Raw genomic sequence first — 26,326 nt, 5'->3', positions numbered from 1 at the left:
TGTGCGCATTGCATCTTGCGTCATAATCAAATGCTTTCCGATGTCTTCAGCAGGCCAGGACATTTCGGCTCCACATTCGCGTCGTGCTGTCGGTGTGTGACTGTCACCTCGATTGTACTCGTATGTACGCCGAACCGGTCAGCTTTGCCATCACCACGGTGGCTTGTCAACCGGCTGAATACGTGGAGGATTTTGAGCATGTATAACAACGACCTCACCGGTGCAGGTGAAGATATTCCGGTCAACGTGCTGAATGGTAGCGTCTATTTATCTTCTTTGTTAGCAAAAGTGTTTGTAGTCAAATGTAATGGTCAGGATGTTTGCATAGCTGCAATATTAAGCCATACTCTGCATATCATAGCGTTTAGTGAAAAGCTCCGCTCCTTCTAGTGCACCTTTTCGCTAGGTGGATTGCATCAGTTCGTGAAATTCAACCAACGCCACAAATGACGGGAAAACATGAGAGATTATTGTAAAACATGTATTGTGTGAAAACAGAATGCAGAATGTTACACACTAGAAAAGACTTACACACAAAATACACAAGCAACAACGAAGGAGTACAGGTTCCGTTCGCATGGTAAAACGTTAAAAAAATCTGTTTTTTTGTCCACGTCACACACAAAAACATGCAAAATACACAAACCACACCGATGCACGTCAGGTCTCGTTCGCAGGGTAAAACGTATACAGGGATCCGCTTGTCTCTCCGCGCGACAATACAGCGGGAGCACTAGCGGAACAGCTGTAGCATCTCTTCTTCACGCTGGAAGGCACTCTAGAACGGAAGAGAACAAATGTTAGCGAGTTACAAAGCATGATCTGTATCGCGTTTGCGTTCCAGATTTTTCTAGGAGCAGGAACATTTTCGAAAGACTACAATCGTTCATTAGGGAATGGTGGTAGTCTTCAAGATCCTAGCAGATTTCTAGATGTAAATGCGTTGAATAGAGGATAACTGTTACGTTGGCAGTATGCCATACACACGGCAAGAGGCAGGAACTCAAAACATTAACATTGCGTGTGTATCTCCACCATGAACTCCCGGATATGTGGCTGAGACAATGAACGTGTGCTTAAAGTATTCGCCACTCGACTTGTATTGATAAACTTGAACGTGTTATGAGATTGGAGGTTCGTTGCGAAAGGTAGAACAGGGAGGAACCAAGGGAATGTTGTGCAGCATAGAAAGACTTAACATGGTGCGGGTATTAAGCATTCCCAGGCTTATGCAAACCTCAGTCACTGGGTAAAAAGCACCAAAAGCTAAAACAGCAGCAAAAGCACCAAAAACGAAGCGCAAAACGATATCAAACCTAATGTGCAGTTACAATGTCTGCGCCCAAACACGTTATAGGTGCATATGAGATAAGGTTGGTTGAAAAACGAGTCCCCCGCCCCCCAACACCCAAAGCGAAGCACGAAGTTCCATGTAAACAACAAGCCAAGACAGTAAGCGTTCCAATTTCAGGGACGGCAAAACATCCCCGTGCTTGTAAGTTAAATGGCGTTTGGAGCTTAAGATCAGGATGAATTATCATGGGCTGTATTGCCCTAACGCAGGACTGTCCAATGCACTGTTTCAGTCAAAACTTCCAGTTGTACTGCAACAAACACATCAGGCAAACACATGCAAAATACTCCGTACACATACCTTGAAATTATTATACGCAATGCGATGCGTCTCCTTGAGAACTGTGCGGTCGTGGAGAGTCAGGTCGCTCTCCTGCAGGCGCGAGGCGACGTCCGCCATGAGGCCCCGCACCTGTAAGAACGAGAGCTTGGGGATGCGGGGCCTCCTCCTCGCCCTGAGGGGCGCAGGTCGAGCCAGACCTCCGCTGGAGCCGGACGTCGCCGGCGGGGTCGCCACCGGCTGGGCAGCTGCACGCAGGGCCACCGGCGGCATTTCCACCGGCGGGGTCGCCACCGGCTGGGCAGCTGCAGACTCCTTACTAGTGCTGCTGTCACCTGAGTCTGCGGAACAGAAACACACGTCTAAACGAACAGCGTTGAGTGCTAACGGTTGCAATACGTTACCGACGCAACGACGGCATGACTTTGAATGTTAATGACGACTAAAACGTTTGAAGATAAAACGCATTGCGCAAGTGTTCAGATTATAAAGCTATCATAAACACAACGTAGTGCTTAATAGTAACTCTAGTAAGCAGTGACTAAAGCAGCGACTCTTAATATGTTCTCGATTAAAGAAAAACATTCCTTAACTTTTATTTTATCGAAAATATGTATCGACAACGGCGTAAGTTATCTACTAGGCTGATTTGTATCACAAAAGGAGACATGCTTTGCTTGCAGTGCACGAGCAGCACTTTCCACGATAGAGCTTGTTTCACAGAGCTCTGCTGAGCTTCTGCAGGTATGTCTGGCAAATCAAAACACAATAACGCCGATTATAGGCGCGCATCGAACGAAATGCCGTAACCAACCCATTGGATACATGTCGTTTGCGTGATGATGACATCACACGAGAGGTTAAAGACATCTCCATCCCATCACGTACCAAAAGACGGTGGAATGTCGCACTCGAACGTTCCGGGTTCCGGCAGATTGCTCAGGATGTTCTCCACAGTGCCATCAAAAAGCTTGTATTCCTGCGAAATGGCGCTTCGTTAGGAGTGCATTTCACAGCGCCACCATTCACGTGCTGCCCGTCATCCAGCATCCACGGCTTCAGATGCCAGCGATACGCAACAGAACGGGTCACGCTGAGGTTTCCATGCATTGCCACATGCCTAGATGGCGATGATGACGTTCGGTGTTTCGCTGCATTTCGCTGTAAGGTTCGCTGCATTTTTGCATCCAGAACGGTCGCATTCGAAAAAAGCTTCGGCTTTGAAAATCAAGCTTACTTACGTCACAAGAGCGACGTACGAGTGAGCACAGATCACTGGTCACAAGCAATGAGCACATGCTCTTAACAACCAGTAATTAGAGGTGAGATATGATTTGGCATCTCACGCGTCGCAAAGCATTTGGCGGCAACATTTTACGTTGGTGTATTTAAAGGAAGTCATTTCTTATGTAACCGCATGGCCATAAACTGACATCTTGGTGCTGGAATTTACACTACAACCGGCGAGATGATGCATGACCAGGGAAAGCAAAATAATTGTTATGTCACTATGCATTTCAAGTTCAACAGCGAAGCGCGCCATTTTACACAACAAAAACTCCTAATAGTCCTTTTCACTTCATAACTCAGCATTTAACAGAGACCTTTTTTGCAACCAAATCTTAAACATCTCAAAAATATAACTGAGAGTTTTTAGGCCACTGGGCTGTTGTCCGGGAATGAAAAAGCATCAGATTTTGCTCCAAAAAGATATTGTTTCGTCACCATGTTCGTTTTCAAATAATCCATGTTTGATTTACTTATAATTTGATTGATGACATAATTTTATCTCATGTGATGTCACCTTTGGTATTAAGCTGGGAGTGTGTAATAACGCTGGCATGACGAGACTAAGCTGTGTTGATCGGCAACTCAAGTCACCTTGCAAGGTACGAAAGTGTATGCCGATTATTTTATTATTCGAATCTGAACGAGAATTATGAAACTGAGGTGTGTGATCTCATCTGTATCAACTCTTTTAACCCAAGCTGTCTGTGTTTAATCGAAGGCACATTTAGTTGGCTGTACAACACACTTGGCAAGCGTGGTACCACTCGCCAGAGTTTTATTACACAATGATGCCGTAACGGCGAAGAATCAGACTGTCTGACCACGACACAAGCTACTTAAAAAGGCGACCACTTACCGTCAGAATTTCGCTGACGTCAAACACGATATCCGGCAGGAAGTCCATGTCTTCAGGAAGGTATCCCACGGAGCACGGATGACTTGCACGGCACTGCTTCGCTGTCGTCGTCACCGGAGCAACTGACCCCTGCAACCCTTTCTGACCCCTCAAAGCGCAGGTTTTCTCGCTAGCTTTTCCAAAAGGCGTTGAATAGGGGTGGTCAGGGACTCGGCACATCCGACGTGTTAATTGGTCGTCCGCTAATCCCTGCTGACGGCCGGGTGACAAGGTGCGAACACGGTGGTGTGGCTTACAGAGGCGAGGACTAGTACCTGCGGGACGCTTTCGAGGGGATCTTGCCGTCGACCCTTTCTTCTGACAGGCAGTGCACTAAGCAGCCGCCCGCGAGCCGTTATCTTGCTTTCAAACGCCGCTCTGACTAATAATTACTAGTAATTCTAACTCGCCCACATCACGAGTTAGAACTACCTTGCTTGCGCGAAAATCGCTAGGACTTGCAAAATTCCAGGCAGTTAAGAAAAAATAACATAATATATCAGTTCTTTCCAATAAGATTGCATACCGAAAGCGACTGAGTCCAGTTTATTATCATATTGCGGACTAGGTGTGACAGGACTCAGAATGTCTCCGATGAGTTAACTGCTCTTGTCCGCTTTGCTTCAGCGATACCCTAGTACCCATGTGATGAAGTGTGGACGCAGCAAAGCCGATTTAAACACAATCAGGGATTCACCAAGAGACTGCCTTAAGCATTGGTTCATAGCATGCCGCCATTGCGGTTAGGGATGCTACATAGATTATGTTGCGAGCGAACTCCGCTCGTGGCACCCATTGCAGGCATGCTGATGAAACCAATGTCATTTGCCGGTAGATTTCTGAAATCGTTGCCCTGATGTTCGTTAGGTCACTAAAAATACGATAAATTGTTTGCCAAAATAGTCCAAGGGTGTCACCTACCTTTTGCGCGTTCTTCAGGTGTGTGAAGAGGGCCGCTGTATGGAACGCTAGTATTTAACAAAAGGCCTGTGGTGCCTGCGAGACACATGATCTGTGGGAGCCCGCAAATGCTTTGGAAGTCCTCTTGTCAAGGGTTTTTGGACAAAACGTCTGGGGAATGCCATGTGATCGACTGCATGTGATGACAATAAAATGAAGGCTTGCCAAAAAGTCAACATGCCTAACAGACAAATCGGTTAAATGCCAAGGTACAGCGATAGCAAATTGAACAATGTCAGCATGCCACTTTGACCAAGGATCGATGCAGAGTCCCTCGCCGAGTCTAGAGTATCCTTAACCACCGCAGGAGACCCAATAATTACCATGCGAGATCATCGAGACTAAACTGAAATGAGACAGAGGGCTTCCTTTGGATACTAGGCCGCTGACTGGCACGTACCCTTTCAATCCCATCCTAAAGTTATGGATCCGCGGCCAACCTCATTTGATTGCCGGACATCACGGTTCATCGCCAAAAACATCTAGCATTTTGGGCTCCGTCCCTATCCGTGTTTATCAAATGTGTCCCCCACGGACCCAGGTCTTCTTGTCAAAACAGGACCTCCCGTTAAACACTGTAGCTCCCTGACTGATACAGCAGCCCCCTGATCGACACAGTGACTGCCTGGCCGACACAGCATCCCCTGACTGTGTTCGCCTGACCGGCACTGTAGCCCCTCATTGTTTTAGTGACCCGACCAATGGAAATCGGGAGCCCCGGCCGTCTCTCCTTACGAAATGGGCTTCAGCGACCAGGACACGGAACCGAATCTCTAGTTTTGGTGGCCAGCATGTTACCCTTTATTGGAAAGTATCGGCCTCTGACCAATATATGGTGCTGCCATATTGCGTCAGAGCCCCTAACAATGGCAATCGCGTACCCAGTCTTGTGGCTCCCTAGGAAATGCCGCTTAACAAATGTTATGCTACGACGCACAAGAGCGAGACACACAGACATGACGTGGACGTGACGTGGCGTCACTACCGGACAAATGGTGATAACACGAGTGTCATTCGTTGCACGTCAGGAGCTAAATGCAGCTATTGCCAAAAGTCAAAATACATATCACTGCTCCTTATTGCCAGGACACAACATGCGTATTGGCACTTCGTTGGTGTCTCCAGCATGCGGAAGCTCAGCGAGGCCATGAGAAGCTAAACATCACTCTCACTGCATTTGAGTCACCCTTCAGAACGTTTCTACTCAGCAGACATTGCGTGAATTCGTAGTCCTTAATACATGTGAGCCGAATTTCTTCACGGCTTCAACAAAATATCTATGATGCTTCTAACAGACTTCTCGTATACGCTGACAGCGTTACCTTGACAACGATGCCCTCAGGCTGCTGGGCTTTATCAAAACGTACAGCCAATTGTTGGCCTAGAGAAGTAGCATTGCACCATAGCATGCCAAGTATGTGGATACTTATCCACACCAACTGAAAATATTCAGTTCACCACAGAACCATTCAGTTCACCACATCAATTCACCATATTTTCCCAAGCCCGCAGCTAGGCGCGCTCACAATTAAGAAACAATGGCATATAGGGTCCTCAGACATTATGTCAAATCATGATTTAATCAAAGCTCTGAGGACATGTTGCCTGCAAACACCTCTTTGCTTCCTGTCACTATGCCCCCATTTCTATTTTCACAGTCTGTATGACCAGCTACGAGTTGGACAGATGCCCCCAGAACTGACACAGAACGCAATGAACGTTTTTTTACATACAGATCGTCCCACATTGCACACCACCAATCACTGTACACACCTCTGCGGCGCGAGTTGGCGCAGCCCCCGCTCCAGCTAAGCCAGCTGCCGCCCCGGTACTGCCGCAGCACGCCCCACCAGTCCCAGCTTACGGTCCCACCGCCGGCCACCAGAACCGGCCGCCGTCCCGGAGCCCGTCCGGCGGCCAGTGCTGGTGACAGCCACACCAGCTCCTCCCGGAGACCCCTGCCTGAATCGGTCACCACGTGTGACGTCACGCATGCGGGCCGTCCACCAGCTGCGCAACCCGGAGACCGGACTGGTGCCGCCGCTGCCGGTGAGTGCTTCACCAGCTATTCGCATTCTGAGCCAGGAGACGCTCCGACGCTCTTCCCCAGCCCAACAGACTGCCGTCAGCGTCTTCAGACCCTCAGTGCCACCAGGGATCGTCGCCATCCGCCAGGGTCTCGGGGTGGTCCCAGCAGCGTCGGTCGAGCGGCAGCAGCTTAGTGTCCTCGGCCGGCCGGACACAGGCCAGGCGGCGCGGCAGCAGCGGCAGCAGCAGTGTCCATCTCCTGCGGCACACAGCCCGTGTCACCCACCCCCACCAGCCGGCCACACTCAACACTGTACGACGGACATATCACTGTGACTGACTAACTCGGACTTCACATTTCAAACCGGGGCTGCTGGACTAGTGACAGAAGTACATTTTAGAACGTTGATTGACAAACTCATATGTGACCTTTGGTGAAGCTTACTAACACAACCCTCAGCATACCGACACTAACACTGCTTGTTATGCTCAGAGACGTACGGTCACTCTACCCCGATAGCATTACGTCCATCGCCCCTACCACAAGACAGCACGACACAGGCATAAACCTGCGCAATGTAAAAACAAGATCTCAACCACTTAACTGACTCGTCTCATTCCAGCGCTCATTGACACCTGCTACTGCAAAGGTTTGGAAATATATCTCTCTGCATATCCGGACAATGACTCCACTGCCAAAATACAAATGCGACCCGTGCTAGAGGCTTGCGGCTAAAATGCCATCTCGCTTTTTCTGTGTGTCGTCCGCCAAACGTATACACATGTCGTGTTTTAGCTTAGGCATGGCCTCCTCAAATGCTGGCAAATATCAATTTAGAAAAACTGACGATCCACCTTGCCCGTGCGGTCTCGTCTCTGAAGGTGTCATCCAGACTGTCATTTCAGAAGCAATACAATGCGATTTAGCAGCACTCCCCGACACAACCTCGAAATGCTGGTACATGGAGTCGGTCTGGGCAGCGGCGAGGGCTGTGCTGTATGACATCAGTTATAGCTGAAATAATTACCTACTGAGCTATACACGACTTGGGAATATATGAGACCCGCATTAGCCCGTGGCACCCCCGATTGTCTAGCGGCACTCACAGTTAGATTTGGGCCATGTCCGCGGCCACGGTCAGAGAACTGCCATGTTGAAATTACCCACACAGAGGCGTGCCTCGTATTTACAGAATTGGCAGTTACACCGACCTGCTATCAAATCGTCGAAAAGTGTTTTTGCTGCAACAAAAAACCTGTTGTTGTTATCGCTCCCAATGAGCAACGAAGTAAGTTTACCAGAGTTACCAGCTACCAGAGTTAAGTCGATCAGAAGCACATCCTCCCATTTCCCATCAGCCCAGAGTCCTTATCTCGTGCCATAATGGTGTGACCAACGTCTGCAGGGCTATCACGCGATGCCATAAACGGAGCGACAACAGCGCAGTCACACATATGGCCCTGAGTGCCACAGTGCTGCAACACCCATTTGGGGGGGGGGGGTGCCCGCCGTCGGTCGACCCCGGAGACGTCAGTGGCGCGTCTGTATCCATAGCCGGCGACAATGACCGGCCCGTCTGGTCTGGTAACTCGACCTCTTCGCAGAGCCGCTGTCTGGGCTGGGGCCGTTGTGTTCAGGGTCGAGCCTTCCCCTGAGGCGGCGTCGGCGCGGCGTCGGCACTCGGTCCGCGGGTCGGCGGCTCCCGCTGCCCGGCCGTAGTCGGCCCGCTCAGTCCCGGCAGGTTATCTTCATACGAGCGTCGTACCGTCTCGCAGATCGCCGGCGCCCAGAGCGGTCCACTAGTCGGTGTCGACGCCGCGAGCGGGCCGTGGCCGGGCCAGGGCGGCGGGCCGGGCCAGGGCGGCGGCCAGGCGGGTACGCCGCCAGCCGGCCCCACCAACCACGGCCACAGCCAGGCCGCGGCCGTGAGCGTAGCGGAGCTGGTGGCGTCGCTTGCTGGGCCGGCAGCCGGACCGGGCACGGGGGAAGGGTCGGGGCCGCGGGCGGTTCGGCAGGGGACTCGGCAAAGGGGCTCGGCAGTGGGCTCGGCGGGGGGCTCGGCAGGGGGCTCGGCAGGGGACTCGGCAAAGGGGCTCGGCAGGGGACTCGGCAAAGGGGCTCGGCAGGGGGTTCGGCAGGGGGTCCGAAAGGGGGATCGGCAGGGGGTTCGGCCTGTTTGTCTGGTAGGGGGTCCGTCGGGCAGCCCGGCCAAGGCTGGCTCGCTCGGTCGTTCTCCGCAACAGGACGGTCGGGCGGAGGAAAGGCTGCCGCGTCGCTTGTGGTTTGACCGATCACCTAGTAAGGGCTCATTTATGGTCAGACCACAGGCGCTAGAAAATAGAAAATGCAGCCTGTGGCGCATGTTGTGATTTATTTAGGCCGAAATTGTGATGCAAGTAAACACATGTCTGAAGTTTACCGTTGTTTTGCCGAGCGCAAGATGAGCTCACATCTTATGACAAAGCAAACTGCACAAATATTCAAACGAGACGGATTTTCTATTCAGATCCAGTCAAACTCTGCGCACATTAAGTATATGTAATCGCTGTAGCGCAGCAATGAGACAAGTACGTGTTGACCACATAGCTGGTGGCCATCCGGTAGCTGCCCACCGCGCTCGGCCGGCGCCACCTCCCCCTCGCTCGGCCGGGCTACCTCACCTGCGCTGGGCTGGCGCCATTTCATCTTCGCTCGACAGACGCCACCTCGTCCGCTCGGCCGCGCCGGCTAAGCGGGTGAGGCGACGCTATTTTAACGACGCTCGGCCGTCGCTATTTCTATGTGGTTCGGGCGGCGCCACCTCAGTCTCGTGCTGCCAATGCCACCTCACCCGCTTGGCCGGCGCCGCCTCTTCCTTGCGCAGACGGCACCACCTCACACTTGTTCAGCCGGTTTTTGTCATGCTAGCCTTTTCACATGCTACGCCTGGCGGCACATGCTCGGGTTTTTTGGAAGCTCACCAAAAAAGCATCTTATAACGCCTAGATGGGATAAAAAACGATTACCTGCAATATGCGGCAGCTTTAAATGTACTCTGCGACCCAAATGAATACTACTTCATCTTTTTAACATTAATGTAAGCGTATCTATCACATATGATGGCTGTCGTACTTATCTAACATCACCAGCGAAAGTGGAAGTCATCAGTGATGCCTTGCTAAGATTTAGTAAGACGCTTTTTCGGTCAATCACACCTGAGCTTTCCACAGCAAGGCAAATCATACAAATTTAGAATGGAAAATTATTTCTCCGCAGTGAAAACAAATTTGAATCTACGAAACATTGAAAAAATTGATTTAAATTCTGGCCTCGAAGACGCAGCTTCAAGTGGCTAAAGTGCCGAAAAATAGGCCTTCGTTGAAGGCTTGGTGAACCTTTTCTCTAAGCTTTCCCCCCAACCGATGTTAGAATCTGATTCTCACGGCCAAGGTGCCACGTTTCCACGTTTCTATGCTGCCTGTGCTCCTAATAGCAAACGGTGCAGAGTCGTTCGTTGGGAGCACGTGTCGGTCCCCAGTTTGATGTATCTGTAATTCCAGACGTGTTTTGCTTGTGTGTAGCAGCTTCCACTGGACCAGCGTTGCGGAGCCGCCCCAATGAATGTGCCCGCCCGCAGACGAATTCGGCAGCCGCCCCCCAACCTGACGCAGATCCGCATCACGTGCCTGGTGCTGGGCAGTGGCAAATAGCCGGCGCAACAAACTCGTCCGAAATAAACAGCTAAATGGTCATGTCCAGCAACACGGCGCATGCTTGATTTTGAAGTAAAGGTAGAAAAACTGCTACATTTGTACTGAAATCCCACTCAAGCGCACCGCATGAGCGCGAAATTGTTTGCATTGTTTAAAACATCATCGCGTGTTATCCACCGATGTCTTTTTACGTGGCTTCGCCACATTTGTATTGCTCGGCGGTCACGCGGATATGAAAAGCTACAGTAAGATTGCTAATGGAGGGGGTCTGTGCCTTCGAGTGCCACTGTGTAAATACGCCACTGTCAGCAACGTGAAACTCGGAAGATTTCCTAATTCGATGTGTGCGATTTTGGTGCCCCGGCACCAGCAGCCGGCACTAAATCAGCACCGGCTGTACCGGGGCAATGCCTGGGCCAGAAATTCCAGCACCTCGCCGGTGCCAACAAATGTAGGCCTATGTTAAATTCAGAACAGCTGGTTCCAACGTCAGTACCAGCGAAACTCTGTCGGCTCCAGGTGGGCAGACGTGCTAGTACTAGTAGAATGGTGCCCGCACAGCCCCCTCCCCCGTGACAGGTTTTAAGCGAACCTTCCACTAATGTTCCCAGCACTCTCCCAGCCCATCACTGATGGCAGTAGCGCGGTTTTCAAGACAATGCCTCCGGTTGGGCCGATGACCAGAGCGGCCTATCCCGTTCGTCAAGTGGTCATCATCCACTACGGGCGAGTACGAACACGTGACGCGCGACGCCATCGGCGCAATCTCGGTACGGTATGTACGGAGGGATGGCCACTCCATCTAAAACACGGGCGCTATCTTCGTGAGTAGGCCAGGTCGCTAATGATTGACAAGAATAGCTGCGAACAGGAGTTTCCTGAATGGTGCCCACGTACACGGTGAATAGCTCCACCACGAGCCCTTGTATCACAGATTAATGGATCGATATGGCGCGAAGTTGCGGCACGAATAACACTTTTTGGCATATACTTGATCAGCCAATAGAAAAGAAGGCGAAGTGCTCATGAATAACGAACGATAAAACGTGCGAACAATAAATGTTCGTAGGCATTTCGTACCACGTCAGTGCCGATACCATGCTCGACAAAACGCATGAATGTCCGCAGGCAATCAGCCATTAAGTGTTCCAATACGAAATTTAAGGAATTTCGGGTGCTTTCACACCTTCTTTCGAGTTTTCGGCGAGTTTTGAACTCTGTCGGCACAAAATGAGGGAGTCAATCCGAAAGTTGTAGGGACGGACAATCCCTCGTCAAAGAGAAGTGAAGATCCGCCAACAGGCGCATGTAAAATGCACTCAACTGGCCGGTATGAATATCTAGCAAATGAAAAACTGACAGCCTCAAGTGGCCGGTCCTTCAGAGCTTGGCCGTTCCTCACCACACTGGTCACACAGTGACCATACTATGTCTATGTCTGACGGGCAGGCGTGAGACGAACGTTCCGAAGCTCGACTGCTCCCCGCAGCAGCACTCGGCGGTGGTCTCAGCGCCGGCGTACACCCCCTCGAGCTTCGGTCGAGCACGGAGCTGCCAGTAAGTCGTCGCGACTTGGGCACGCGCGGTGTTCCTCCGGGAGCTCACTCGACACTGATCGCACGCTGCGGCTGTCGGGGCCCTACCGAGCGGGATACGCGGTCGGCCTAGCGCACCCCGGGCGATATTGTTTAAGATACCGTATCTCCATCAGTGACAAGGTGAGTGAAACATTCGTAAGCAACGTGGCCCAGCAACGACTCGGAGGCCTCCGCATTAACGCCAGGGTCACTGTCTGTCAGCGCCGACGGCCGGCCCGACCGAGCGCTTCTCACCGACCGGGTGGTCTGGGTCGCCGCGGCGCTGACGTGGACGGCCTCTGCCGCGACTCCTCTGCGGCGACTCAGGCGTGAAACATCACCGGATGATATGACGTCATTGGCATTCGACTAGACATCAGGCGCAACAGGACATGCTCCATCTTTACCTTTCGTCCTTTCGTACATGTTTATTGCGAGTACTGGCGTGCTGATTTAAGGCTCCGCCGATCACCTGAGTGTGTCACATCACCGGTCATGAGTTTCTACGGGCTATTTTGGGCCGACCGATTGCCAGAAGGCAATCATATCTACCAACAGTATGACGTCACTGGTATTTCACCGAGTGTGTGACGTTATTGGTCATTAATTTTTGCGGGCCTTTTGGGTCGACTCAAGGTAATAAAGCATCAGCTGTTGATATGACGTCGCTAGTATTCTACTTAACCTCACACGAAATGGGCTATGTTCCATCTTTACCTTTCGTACCTATCTACTGCAAGCATTCGCGTGCTTAATGAGAGCTCTGCCGAAGGATCTGAGAGTGTGACCTTACTGGTCATGCATTGATACGGGTTCCCGTGGGCTACCAACACATCTTCGAGAATATTTAGTACGTATCCTTGCTAAGAGAGGTAACGGTGTTAAGTTCCAATTAGTACTAAAAGTAGCAGATTTTTAGTACACATAGATACTAAACAGAACAACCCGGTAACCCAAGGCTGACCAGAGGAAATGAGGCTGTGTAGAGGTGGACGTTGTGAATGTCTTTTCTTTCGATGGGAGTAGAAACCTTCTAGTAGCCTCCGGATCGACCAGGAGATCCCGCTCCGTGTCGCCAGAATGATAGCCAGAAGACACTTCGCGATGGAACGGCATGGCGCCTCAGCGCTTCGCCGGATATGGTAATGTGCCCCTGATATTCTACTCAAGAGGCCCCTTACCCGGAAGAAATAAGAGTCTCTTTATTGTTGAATAGAGTCGGGTCTCATTTTTGTTGAAAAGGATGGGTCGAAATAAGCTTAAAAACGAGTAAGTTCATGCCATGTTTGCCTGAGAACGTTAATTTTTTCAGAATGTACTAGTGAAGCAAATAACATCAAAAGGCTTGAGCATACCCGCCCGCAACCTCGAGAGCAAGGACGAGGATGGTCTTGGTTGCAGGTTCCGTAGAACCAAAAGGTTTCGGCCACTGCAATTGCCACAAGATGGCGAGCGCCTTGTTAATCTGTCTTCTGGATAGATTAATACATACAAAATAAATAAAAATACTTGGATATATATATATATATATATATATATATATATATATATATATATATATATATATATATATATATAGGCAGTAGAGGCAGATGCCTCTTCAATGATCCAAAATGTCTACCCTCTCATTCAATTTTGATTCCCCAGGAGGGGTAATATTAAAACAAACGAATAATATTGGGAAACTGGATAGCCTTATTTGCCAAATGACAGATGAGTCGAATAGGCAAGATTGTGCACCAGTGAGATGGTGCACCAGAAACAGCTCTATATGCATATCTAGCATAGCAGCCATAACATCTGGATAAAGAGCGATAACAAACTCCATCCCTACCCCCCTCCCGCTGGCCATCAGGCTCCCTTTCCACAAAAACTTCCTGAAGTGCACCCTGAGCTTGGCCCCCCACCTTTTGAAACGTTCCTTCGCCTTTGAGGCATGAGCTAGTTTCATGAACCAAAACGCGCGAGCGTCATCGGCGTGTCGCATGTGCGATCATGGTCTTAAATGGCATATAACTGGAGGAAAAGATAAGTCCAGACATAGCATAGATAATAAAGTCTAGCAGGATGAGAATTCAGATACTTTCACTACACGCGAATTTACATATACACCTCCCAGCCGCAGAACGCCTCCCAGTGTCCGAATCATATTGTCCAGGGTACAGAATGTCCAAAGATACAGAATGTCCGAAGTACAGAATGTCGAAGGTATAGATTGTCCAAAGTTCATAAAGTCCAAGGTACACAATGTCCAAGATGAGAAATAACTGTCAAAATGGCGCAAAGTGGAAAGGGACCGTTTCATAATAACCAGTGTACAGAATATCCAAGGTACAGAATGTCAAAAGTACAGAAGGTCCAATGTACGTATTGTCCAAGGTACAGAATGTCCAAAGAACAAAGCTTGCAAACTAGTTCCTACAGCGGCCGCCAGGGTATGAATGATCGCCCTTATTGGCAGGCAGCGTTGCCCCGCCCAGCGCCGGCCGCGCGCATACAGTCGACACCATTACGAAGACCACGCGCGGGAGGCCGGCCGGCCGGATAACTAGCTTAGTAACAGATCTATGCCCGCTCCACGGAGCCGGCCGGAGCAATGGAGCCGGCTGGAGGCGCCGAGTCGAGCATTAGTCGCTGATTGTCAAAGTTGAGCCCGGCAAGGTTTGCCTGCATTTTGGGCTGTTAAAAAACGTTGAAAGCAGGTGGAATATGAAATGGAATTAAAGCCGCGCTATGCCCGAAAATATAATTGTCGAAATCGACGCCAGCGGTATGCAATTCTGGATGCCAATCTTGACTGCTCGATTGCCAGTATAAAGCAGACATAAGTTCGAGTTAATAAGTTTAAACAAGTTCAAATAACAAATAAGTTCGAGTTAATAATCGCTTCCGGCATTATATACCAGCATTGTGGTTACTATGGGATGGATTTTCAGCAGTAGCAAGCTAACATCAAAAATGTTTGGTGGCCAGTAGTGAATATCGTTGAATGAGGGTGAGTGTTCTTCAAAACGGTTTCATAGAAACACCCGACATCCAGCACGTGCGGAAAGCTGATCGAAACACAGACGGTTAAATTTGAAGTAATAGATGACCAGTACTAAGAATTAGGTCAAGGTGTTCAAGACAATGACTATAGCGCCATTTCTGGATGTACTATACATGAAAAACGCTGCTCATGTGACGTCCCAAGATGATGCATGCTTACTTGCCCCGAACAAAGCTGACATTTGCGCGCAACAATTTAAATATATGAATACTTGTCTCCTGACATTAAAACGTCTTCTTTACAGCTGGCGTTTCTTGTGCAATGCTGCATCTATCAAACTACGCACGCGGTGCGATTACTTCATTCGACATTAGGTATCCTTAACGTGTTTACCTGTCATGTTTTCCTCGCAACGATGTGTGCACCTTCTGTATATGTGCGCCACTAAGGTGTCCAATGAACCGGTCTGAAATCTTACGCTTCGATTATCCCACCTGAACTGTCCCTGCACTTAAGTTCCTGGAGACTTCATGTCTTATCCCATTATTTCATTTCATTTTCAATCCTTTGGCACATACATGGGGATTTTTTACCCCCAACGGAACACTAGGGTTTCCTCGAGCGGTCACCTAGAATGAAATTAGGATGAGGACTGCAGGTCATGCTACCCTACGGTCGTGCATATGGTTTGCGTGGGGTCCCGTGTTTACTATTATATATACATGTAGAATGTATATATATATATATATATATATATATATATATATATATATATATATATATATATCAATCTATCTATCTATCTATCTATCTATATGCATATAAATTTATATATATATATATATATATATATATATATATATATATATCAATCTATCTATCTATCTATCTATCTATATGCATATAAATTTATATATATATATATATATACGCACAATTATGCTTTAAATAAATAGTTTAAGTGTTGGAACCCATGTTATGCTGCGCAGCCCTTAGAAAACGAGGGCTAAAAATAGCAAAAAAAAACAGATAAAAGCTGGCACTACCTTGGCTAACAAGCTTGGGATGTGATGTACATATCCCTTTTATCTTAAAAATTGATGGCAGAATTTGTTTGGAGAAGACCCCAAACTCTAGGGGGCACCGCAATGTTGCGTGCTCCCCCCCCCCCCCTCCCTTCACGACATACTGGACCCGCCCCTGTTTGCATTCACTCCGCCGTGCAATGTTGGGAGCAATCCATAGTTCATATATGGTGTTTGCACCACGTTCGTGGTGTATTTTCTGGCATTCATGCTAAACCCGCTGGACATTTCAAAGTACGCGGAGACAGGCCGCATTTGTCTCCAAGACTTCTTCTACGCCACTTTTTAGCAGCGCATTTAGTGGGATTGTGACGCGGATGGCGAGGACGGTCTGTGGTTGAGAAGGCGGCATATCCCTCATCGCAAAGTCCTAGTGTGGCATCGCCGATTAAAAATGTCATCAGGTCAATATGATCTACCCCCGGAGGAAAGAAGGCTGATAGAAGAACGTCGTAATCACCGCATGAAATTGAAAGGCCAATGGCAGAAATTGGTATCGAACCCCCATGGTCGTCAAGGCGGTGGATATGTGGTGAGCGATACGGCATTGCACCATTTCATTGCGTGATATGAAGAATTCCTAGTGAGCATTATGTGTCATCTTTAATAAGTGATTATTGGTCGCCATGTAAAAGCATTCTGTAATTTTTTGGTAATGCAGTGTGACAAAAGTCAGAAAACATTTAGACTCAGCCTACCGGGTTTTGTCAGAATCTGTGTGGTTGCAAATCACAACATTCTAGGTCAGCTGAACATGAAGTGAAGTTAGTGGTGTGGTGTGAGAAAAGTCATTCTCCCCCTGGGAATTCTGGAAAAGTAGGTGCATCTAGTTTTGTGGCTCGAATGGGCGTGAAAGCATCTGCTTGCAGTGCGGCCTACCAATCATACTGGAATTCTAGCATTTATATGCCTGGTTGGATAATGGTCTTGAGATCAAGAGGTATTTGTAAGACAAACATATTACCATGTGATGGTCATCCTACAGACAACTTGCAGCCTAACTAAAGCACTATGCTTACAAGAGCACTTTTTGTAGACCAGCTGCTGGCTGGGGCCAAGTGCATGTTCCCAGCCATGATTCTGAAGCTTCTCAAGCACCATGGTTATGCTGCATTGACCAACCATGCAGGATCAAATCCTGTTTGAGCCACAACATCACAGCTCTGCTCAGAATCTCAGTGGAGCAATGTAGCTATTGCATGTATCAATTCATGCACATACACATTTACTCATGTCAGTGTTGAAAAGCCCTCATGGGATGACAACTATTTTGAGTAATATTAAGCAAAATATATATTTTACAGCATGTTATTATTTTAGTGACACTTCCCTGAAATGACTTTGATACAGGCAAATTGATGGTTGAGGTTGCTGGAAACCAGAGACACCAGGTTTGAGGTAGATTCTTGGTGTTGTCTGCTAGCTTTTTCAGGATGAGAGTCATGTCGCCCCCTTAAGCATAAACAGTTTTGTGCATGAGAAAGCCCTTTGGACCACAAAACTACCTGTGAAAGGAATATTGGAGATGGGTATAGGAATGTGTTAAACCACAAATATTTTATTGAGTTTCAGCAAATCCATGGGGTGAGTGTAGTATGTATTAGGCAGGTGAATTTTAAAAGTAGCGTGTATTAGATAGTAGACCCATAGTTGCATTGGAAAGCTTCGCATATTGTTCAATGAACAGCATAGATGCATTTGAATGAATTGCAATGGAACGAGAACTGTAAGATGTAACAATTTACATCAGGTCTAGTCTCTTGGCAGGTATATATCCATGCTTGTATACATGACATGGGTGTGTGTTTTAGAGGAGTAGCTAATTATTTCCGTTCTGTCCCCGGACTGATTGTTTATGGGTGAGGTGTTGGTGTGGTACATCATATGCATTTGAAGGCACATAATCAGAGCGATTGACCATTGGGTTAATGTTTACAAAGTGCTGTCCACAAATTCTAACCTGATGTGTAGCCCTTTGAAACTGTCTTTACACTCTCTTCATAGAAAATTAAGGGTTTGTGGAAAACCAATTTGAAGTAATGTGCCTTGTAACAGCACTGTGACACATATGTAACTCATACTTACTGTTTGAGCTGATGGGGATAGGATAGGAAAGATTAGATAGACTAGCCAGTAAAACAAAAGTGTGCTGATACTTTTGCTTCCATTTGAGCACAAAGGTGTTAACTTTGTTGTTAAACCTTGAGAAGCAGGAGCTTCACCCATATAGTGAGGTGCTATCTTTGGAGTGGACTGCTGGACTGCAGCCTACACTAAGAAGAGCGGGCCATGCTGTCTGGAGTGTGCTGCATCCACCAGGTGGCCTTTTGTGTTCCAGTTTGACCCGGCCATTCAGCGGTTCATGTCGATGCGCGTGACGCAGTATGATACGTTCCGGCCGACGCTGGGCAACTTCTTCCGCGGCGTCGGTATCACCGCCATCCCCATCCTGCTGTTCTGCCATCTGATGTGGTGGGATCGGGTGAGTCCGGCAGGCTGGCACCAGGCTCAGTCACGTTGACATAGAGCTTCATGCCCATGTTATGCTTGGTCCTGGCTTGTTGAGGCAAAGGAGCAAGCATGTCATAGGGTTATGAAACTTTGGAAGTTGTGACGCGAAGATGGTTTGCTGACGTGAAAGTTGTGACGTGAAGATGGTTTGCTGGCGTGAAAGTTGTGACGTGAAGATGGTTTGCTGGCGTGAAAGAAAGTATGCTGCTTCCGCGCTGTTTTGAACTGAGATAGTCATTTGCAAGAGCACTGCCTGCTGAGTGCAGTTTACAGCCATGCTTTTTTAAGACTTTAGTCCTTCGCGTTCCTTAGCTTGACACAGGCAAATGTGTGTAGCCTTTTCATGCTGCCTATTTAAATATTGCTCAGACCTGTGTGTCATGGAAACGTGACGCGAGTATCGCCACCTCATTGTTTGCTTTATGTACATGGTCACTTAGATATGGCCACTGAGACATTCATATTTGCAATGATTCAGCAACAATGTCCCTCCAATGGCAGAAGACGGACAGACTGAGCTGCCCATTGCATGTCCCGGTCACGAACCGCGTTTCGTAATGAATAACAGGCATTTTGGCAACTACCTATCATGACAGATGTGAGACTGGTGATCGAATGACTTAAGAATGGCGTGTGACAAAAAATGTGAACTGAAGTAAAAAAAACCCTGTTATCATGAAACGTATGCAAGAATGCCGCTTGAGTTACTTACACTTTTCCACTTACAAGTATACCTTAAGTTACATGAGCTTTTCCCGCCATGTCTGATCGTTGCCTCAGTATCTTCATATGTGGAGCAGTCCTTTTAAGCTATATCTGAGAGCAGGTGATCATTTGCTTGTGGTACCATTACCAAGTGAACAGTTACATTGCCAGACCATTGCCTTGGTGTATGACGTCATTCATCATACCTTTATGCATAATGGTGGTGCTTTATGCATAATGGATTAATTTTGGATGCCGAGAGCAGAATATTTGTCTGATGCCCTGTCTGAGCCGTTGCACTCCCTCGCTTATGACTTCCACTCTCCTGAGCGGGGGGCGTATTGCATTTGAGTTTACTCAGGACTAAAGGCCTGTTTATACACTGCTGGCTGCGCTCTAAGCTCGTCTTCTAAAGAAGTAAACTTCTCATTTGGGACATTTTAAAACCTGTGACGAAATGAAACTTGCGATGTTCTCATAAGCCTCATTTTTTTTTCAGGAGCGGTTAGAGAAGAAATACAGCACGGGGCAGGTGGCCTACAAGGACCGGCTATGGAAGACGTATCGCTAATGGTTGGACAGTACTGGTCCCCGAGTGTGGGTGGAGCAGTTGTGAATAGTGTGAACACGTGCGACGCAGTAAAATAAACTAATAGACGCAACTACCTGCCAATCGCTAGCAGCCGAAGAAGTATTGGTTCCTCGTGTGCTTCTGCGAGATACCTGATAACGAACAAGTTTTGAATCGCGGCGACAACATGCGGCTCCGATACACCGGCATGATCTCGTCAGTCGCCCTTTTTCAGCCATCCACATGTTACAGCTAGTCAAACGAAGGAAGCTTAGCGCATCGGTAAGGCACCTTGCACGTCGTGTGACGACCAAGGCGCCGACCGATGTCATGGGAGGCACAATGCAGATGATAACGTGGCGAGAAGAGCCCATCCCCCCGTTGAGGTCGAGCCCATGTGGGTATGACGTCAGTGATAATAGTCGGTTCACTTCATGAACATGGCAGACGGGAGTCCGCTTATGTTGGGAGTCGGTACATCAATTTACCACATAAGTGCTGGAATATTGGTCATGCGTGCCATTGACATTGCCTGCAGATACCGGGATAACTATTTTGAGAAGACATTGGATGCAGTCAAGTAGGTTATGGGTACAATTTGTAAGAACTGTCGCGGGAAATTTCGTGGCAGTACAATCACTGGTTACAAAAAGACAGCTGTTAAGCGTTAGGGTTCGGGCCGTCTTAAATCGATAACTTTGGTTAGGTGACGTATGGAGCGTGAGGCGCGCGATCTCGTCATGAGTAGCATATTCACCTACATCCGCGGTGTCATGGTACCGAAATGCTCGGGTGGTTTTTATTGGCGAGCCATTCGAGGGCGGAATGAAATCAATTAACGGGTTGGATAATCCGAACAAAAATCGGGGGTTTCACCTCTATCGCTGTCAAGGTTCCATTATGGTTACAGAAGCGTAGTTTCAAAATGCAGGCGTGCTTGCACGGCTTTAAGTCGGCAGTACCACATTAACGAATATGTGCAATATGTATAGGAGCTCTAGTACGATGGTGGTGGTGTTCATAAGCGCAGGTCCGTTCAGAACGGGATGGGTCGATGCGATCCTATTGCATTGCAGACACGGGCAGCATCCCAGCCCTTACATCGACAAAATGGGTGAAGAAACGACAGCACCACACACGACCGACATCCAAACGCGTACCAAACGCATAGGACACCCGCGGATTTCTGCCATGAAGCTGAGCGAAGACAGCAACACGAAACAACAATGGCAGCACGACTGACCTTGAATGCTTATCCCGCACACAACACGCTACGCAAACGAACACACTCTCGGGACCCCACTTTTCCGCCGGTGCACCGCCCTTAATGTATCACGCCTTGCTGTGAGTTACAGCCCTCGGCATCCGGTGCGTACATCGTCCATGACACCGCTGCCCGTGGGGGCGGACCGGGCGGCGCGCGCGACCGGCTCACTGCAGCGGGTCGCCGGCAAGGCCCTCGTCGCGGCCGAGTTGGCGGGAGCGCTCGGTGGCGGCGCGCACGGCCGCCATCACGGCGTACTTGAGCCCCTCCTTCTCCAGCGTCATGAGGCCGGCCGAGGTGGTGCCGCCGGGCGGCGAGGCCTCGTCGCGCAGCTCGGACGCCGTACAGCCGGTCTCCATGAGCATGCGTGCCGCACCCAGTACCGTCTGCGCGGCCATGGGGCGCGCTAGGTGCCACGGTACGCCCATATTGACGGCGCCGGCCGCCAGCGCCTCGACGAACGAGTATGCGAAGGCGGGCCCGCTGCTAAAGGCGCCGGCGAGCGCGTCCATCAGGCCCTCCTCCACCTTATAGCACATGCCGAGCGCCGAGAAGATGGTCTCGACGGCGAGCAGCCAGTGGTGCGGCAGGTCGGCGGCGGCCGAGTACGAGCAGCAGCCCTCGCCGATCATGAGCGGCGTGCTCGGCTGGCAACGCACCACGTGTAGCTCTGCCATCTCGGTCTGCAGCTCACGCCGGCCGGCCAGCAGCGCGGCCACGCGCTCGCGGCTCACGCCCGACACCAGCGAGATGAAGCAGCGCGACTTGTCCTCACCAATCACACCCAGCTCCGCCACCAGCGGCTCCAGCACCGACGCCTTCACTGCCAGGAACACAATCTCGCACGTGCGGATCACGCTGTCGTTGCTGATCGTGGTGCGGCAGCCCCATTTCTTCCAGGTCTCGAAGTTGCGGTCGCTGGGCGCACTCACCATCACCTTGGCTGGTACGACCAGGCCCTTGTCCAGCATGCCCTTGGCGATAGCGCGCGCCACGCTCCCCGAGCCGATGAAGCCGACGCGCTGTGCGCCCAGTCCGATGGCGTACGTGACGCGGCTTGAGTCGTTGTAGGATACCTCGAGCTCATCGCGCTCCGGCTTCAGCTGCTTCATAATCCGCCGGTAGGGCGTGGGCGACGAGGCGGGCGCGCGCTTCTTGCCGCGCCGTGCCGCCGGCCCGGGTGTGTACAGCGGATTGCGGTGGCCCAGTTGGCGCTGGTGCTTTTTGCTCTTGCAGTGCTCGATCAGCAGCTGGCGGTGGGCCTTCATCGAGCACTCGCAGGAGGCGCAGGCCGCGGAGAACGGGTCGTCGGGTACAGGCATCAGCCAGTCGCGGAATGCGGGCACCTCCTCCCAGGCAGAGCGGTAGCGCTGCAGGTAGATCTTCTTGGAGCTCTCAGTCGGCTCGCGGGCAACGGGCTCCTCCCCGCCCGTGTCGTCCTCGTCGTCAGTGGGCCGTGGTCCCTCTGCATGCCGTACCACCTGGATCACTGTCTCACCCTCCCGGTTGGGATCCTTCTGCACCTGCACCAGCAGCTCCGTCGGTGCAGGTAGTTCTGCCATAGTCTAGTTACTTGAGAATCTGTAAGTGGATGGAATACAAGTGGAGTGAATGTGGACATTGTATTTCATAATGTCATACCTTTGCAGACCAATCCCAGTGATGGCAACACAAAAAATACAGTTTTATAAACAAACATTTACATGGCCTGTTGGGCTGGTCAATTGCAAGAAATTTAAAAACTAGAGTCACAAAACCACAGCCCAAGGACTTGGATATTATCAAATATTAAACATAATGCAAGGATGAAGAGAGCCAAGAGCTATGAACCAAACATGTCAAAAGGGATTGCTATCAGGCAGCATAAATGTTACAGCATTGTGAAGAGGCAAAAGCTCTTTCAAAATCAAGCAATTTCTAAACAAAGAACATACTGTCAAAGGAAAACTTTTATCTCAGCTTTGATGCAACCCATATTACAAAGGCAATGCACAATTTTGTACACAAACTCAGTTCACTCCCCAAAGAGAGAGATGGAGGTGGTAGAGGTTTAATGGTTGACCTTCTTCAGGGGGGGCGGGGGCTGAAATGTTCAGTGGCATTACTGCGTACCTTCCACAGATTCAGCCAATATAATGCTGTCCATCTGTAAGATGCAAACACAGCTAGCTGATTTGGAGCATCCAACATGCAAAAATATATTGGCTATCACATCCCTAAGATATCCATTATCCTATTGACATCAAAGAACTGGATACATAGTGGATAATTTGCTTCATTTATGATGAACCTATGTGCTTTGCACTACAGAATTGACAACAATCTCAAAGTTCTTAATCTGCATGCATTCTGACACTACTTATTACAAGATTACTGACTAGAGGCATTGGTGTGGGTAGCTAGAAAGGTTCAAACCTATTTGCAGCTGAAATAAAAGTTGAAGACTGCATTTTGTTTTAGTAAGGGAATTCATATAACCTTTCAGTCACTTGGCCTAGTGATGAGCATAATAAAACATTTTGTCTTAAAAACAAACTGTGATGCACACTACTGCACACCCCTTTAGACTGCTACTAACTACTACCTGCAATAGCAATCTTAATGTTTAGGGACCATGGCTCAACCAGGAATGAGGCCAGGTCCTCCTGGCTATGACACATAAGCACTCACTACCTTACCATTACATTCTCATAAAATGATCTTGAATAATTAAAATCCAACACAATTTCACAGTGCTCATAGTCCCTATTGTCTAGACCTTTCTCTCTTGTGTTCAAATTCTTAGTTGAAGCCAAACAGTTAAATGACATGTAAAATCAAAAGTGGGAATTTTCCTACCATCTTTAAAACCTTCTCACCAGTCTAAGCAATGCAACACTCTTGCAAAAAAAATGATATGAATTTGAGCACAAAGCTGATGTCATTACTACCCCAACATACTGCAGATGCACCTGACCATCACATAAAAACCAAGTTGTGTTTCCCACCAATCACCATGTACATAGAGAGGGACAGTTCACCATTGGTACATGCACTTCTTGACCCATCGGACAACACATGCTGGTAGCTGTTGGTTTTGCTTCCCTAATTGGACCCATCTTAAAAAGCATGCCACCTAGGTAGGTATGCACGTACCTAAAATGTTAAGTTGATCTGCCTCTCAAACATTAAGCCACCATGTGTGTTACAACGCTCTGTTTCTCATGGTGTCATCAACTTTGGACACTGAATGTTAAATGTCTGCTTGGAAAGTTATCATTCAATGAGATATGGAAAAGGACCCGACCCCAATCAACATCCGCATTCATGCGGCATGCACCAATCGTGCACCCCAATCTTGACTCCTACATGCGATTCAAATTTACTCCGGAATTACTAAAAATCTACCAGCTATTGTCCAAGTTTTGGTCGCAGCCATCTTGGCCGCCATTTCGCTAAAGCCTTCACAAGAGCGAACAAAGTCGTTACTCTCGCTGATCTAGTCCCGACAAGGTTTTCTATAACGATTACACGATACATCATGCCCAGATGTGATTTTTTGCAAAAGAAAGTCAACCCGTATAATTCTTACCTACTAATAGTAGCACTATATTCCTACCAATTCTGTTGATGTTGGGCAGAAACGGTTCACGCTATTTCTGGCACATCACGCAGCGATATCTAAAGATTGCTTTGCGAACCTAGTGACCATATTTTGATCGTTTGTATTTTGTCAAATCAAGCTGTGGATTAAACTTTGGACTTCACATGTTTCAGAACCTATATAAAAAAGTATTTAAAGCTGCTACATTTACAAATATGAGCGAAGTTCTTGATGAGGTGCTGCTTTTGCCTTGGCTACCACCAGGTGGCGGGCAGTCTCTATCCGGCCGGTCAACACGTCCTCGGGCCTAGTTAGTACAGATCTTCGTTAAGAGGGGAACGGATTTTAGCTAGGGCCTGAGGGGTTTAGTACCGATTCGCACCAAAAGTGGTGATGTTTAGTACTTATAGCTGCTAAACAAAGCAGCCCGGTGGCCCAGTGCTGAAAGAGGAAATAAGGCTGTTTAGAGGTGAATGTCGTGAATTTCTTCTCATTCGATGGGAGTAGAAAACCTTCACCATTTTGGGATACCAATTCCCATTTGAGTACGAGTTGCTCCTAGGCCGGGGCAAGGTCGGTCGGTTGGTGGTCAGCGGGGAGCATGGTGGAGGTGGTTAGGAAACGTCATTGTGGGATCTGCAGCGATTCAGGGGGGACGTGCCCTGGAGGCTGTCGGCGAGATCATCAGTCAGCGGATTCTTTCGATTGTGTTTGTGATTGTGTTTTTCAAGTGTCTACTGCCCAATGACAGACTAATAAAATTTTCCAAATCTAGATCTGGGTTAGAGGTGGGAATTGACGCTGACCGACTTAATGGAGATGTGGTAGTGCATAGTCGACCTGGGAAGCGATCCCAAGCCGAAGATGTGGTGGAGAACTTCTGGAATGACGTTGTGGACCGCAATGCCGGTTCATACCTGAGAGTGACCTTGGAATGTGGAAAGCCTATGAGATCCAAGGGATGGCCATGGATTCAGGCAGGACTTCGGAATATTATTGGTACACAGACCAAGGTAGAGAAGGCTAGCCTCCTCCGGGATGGAAGCCTCCTGATAAGAACAACAAAAACAAAAGAACAGAACCAAACTGAAAAGCTTCTGAAGGCATCATCACTGGTGGGAGAGGAGTGTGAGGTCTACCGTGACCCCAAACTTAACATTAGCAAAGGCACTATACATGGCTATGACCTAATGGACCTTCCTGAGGATGAGATCGTTCACTGGTTTAAGAAAATTGGTGTGGTGGGAGCAGAGGTTTACAAAGAAGATGGGAGGAAGGGTCGAGAATACCCCTACCATACTTCTCACCCTTGGTGTGCCAACTTGCCCCCCCCCCCAAACTTGAACTGGACTACATAACCTACCATGTCAAAAAGCATGTGCCCAACCCATTAACTTGCTACAGATGTGGTAAATATGGGCACCCTGAGGGAAGATGCACAAACGACCGAACATGTCTGAAGTGTGGTGAGCATGTGCATGAGGGTAATATGAGGCGAAGTGCATGAGTTGTGGCGTGGCAGGACACACTTGTCTGTCACAT

General features: G+C 48.9%; 2 protein-coding genes across 2 annotated transcripts; one reads left to right on the top strand and one right to left on the bottom strand.

Moving 5' to 3' along the window:
* Window positions 1–16,379: 16,379 nt before the first annotated feature.
* LOC119107767 (uncharacterized) lies at window positions 16,380–20,028 on the top strand. Its single transcript, XM_037231315.1, has 3 exons — window positions 16,380–16,682; window positions 18,489–18,632; window positions 19,866–20,028. The coding sequence occupies exons 1-3, from the start codon at window positions 16,545–16,547 to the stop codon at window positions 19,935–19,937; spliced, it is 354 nt and encodes a 117-aa protein (XP_037087210.1). The 5' UTR covers window positions 16,380–16,544; the 3' UTR covers window positions 19,938–20,028.
* Window positions 20,029–21,368: 1,340 nt separating this feature from the next.
* LOC119108091 (pyrroline-5-carboxylate reductase 3-like) lies at window positions 21,369–24,818 on the bottom strand. Its single transcript, XM_037231667.1, has 2 exons — window positions 24,773–24,818; window positions 21,369–22,782 (listed from the first exon to the last, which is right to left on the bottom strand). Exon 2 carries the CDS (start codon window positions 22,761–22,763, stop codon window positions 21,369–21,371), a length of 1,395 nt encoding a protein of 464 aa, XP_037087562.1. The 5' UTR covers window positions 22,764–22,782; window positions 24,773–24,818.
* Between the last annotated feature and the right edge of the window lie 1,508 nt (window positions 24,819–26,326).

This window comes from Pollicipes pollicipes, unplaced genomic scaffold (assembly GCF_011947565.3).
Source record: "Pollicipes pollicipes isolate AB1234 unplaced genomic scaffold, Ppol_2.1 Scaffold_6686;HRSCAF=7923_pilon_pilon_pilon, whole genome shotgun sequence".
Classification (NCBI taxonomy): domain Eukaryota; kingdom Metazoa; phylum Arthropoda; class Thecostraca; order Pollicipedomorpha; family Pollicipedidae; genus Pollicipes; species Pollicipes pollicipes.
This window is presented reverse-complemented; position numbering and strand designations above follow the sequence as displayed.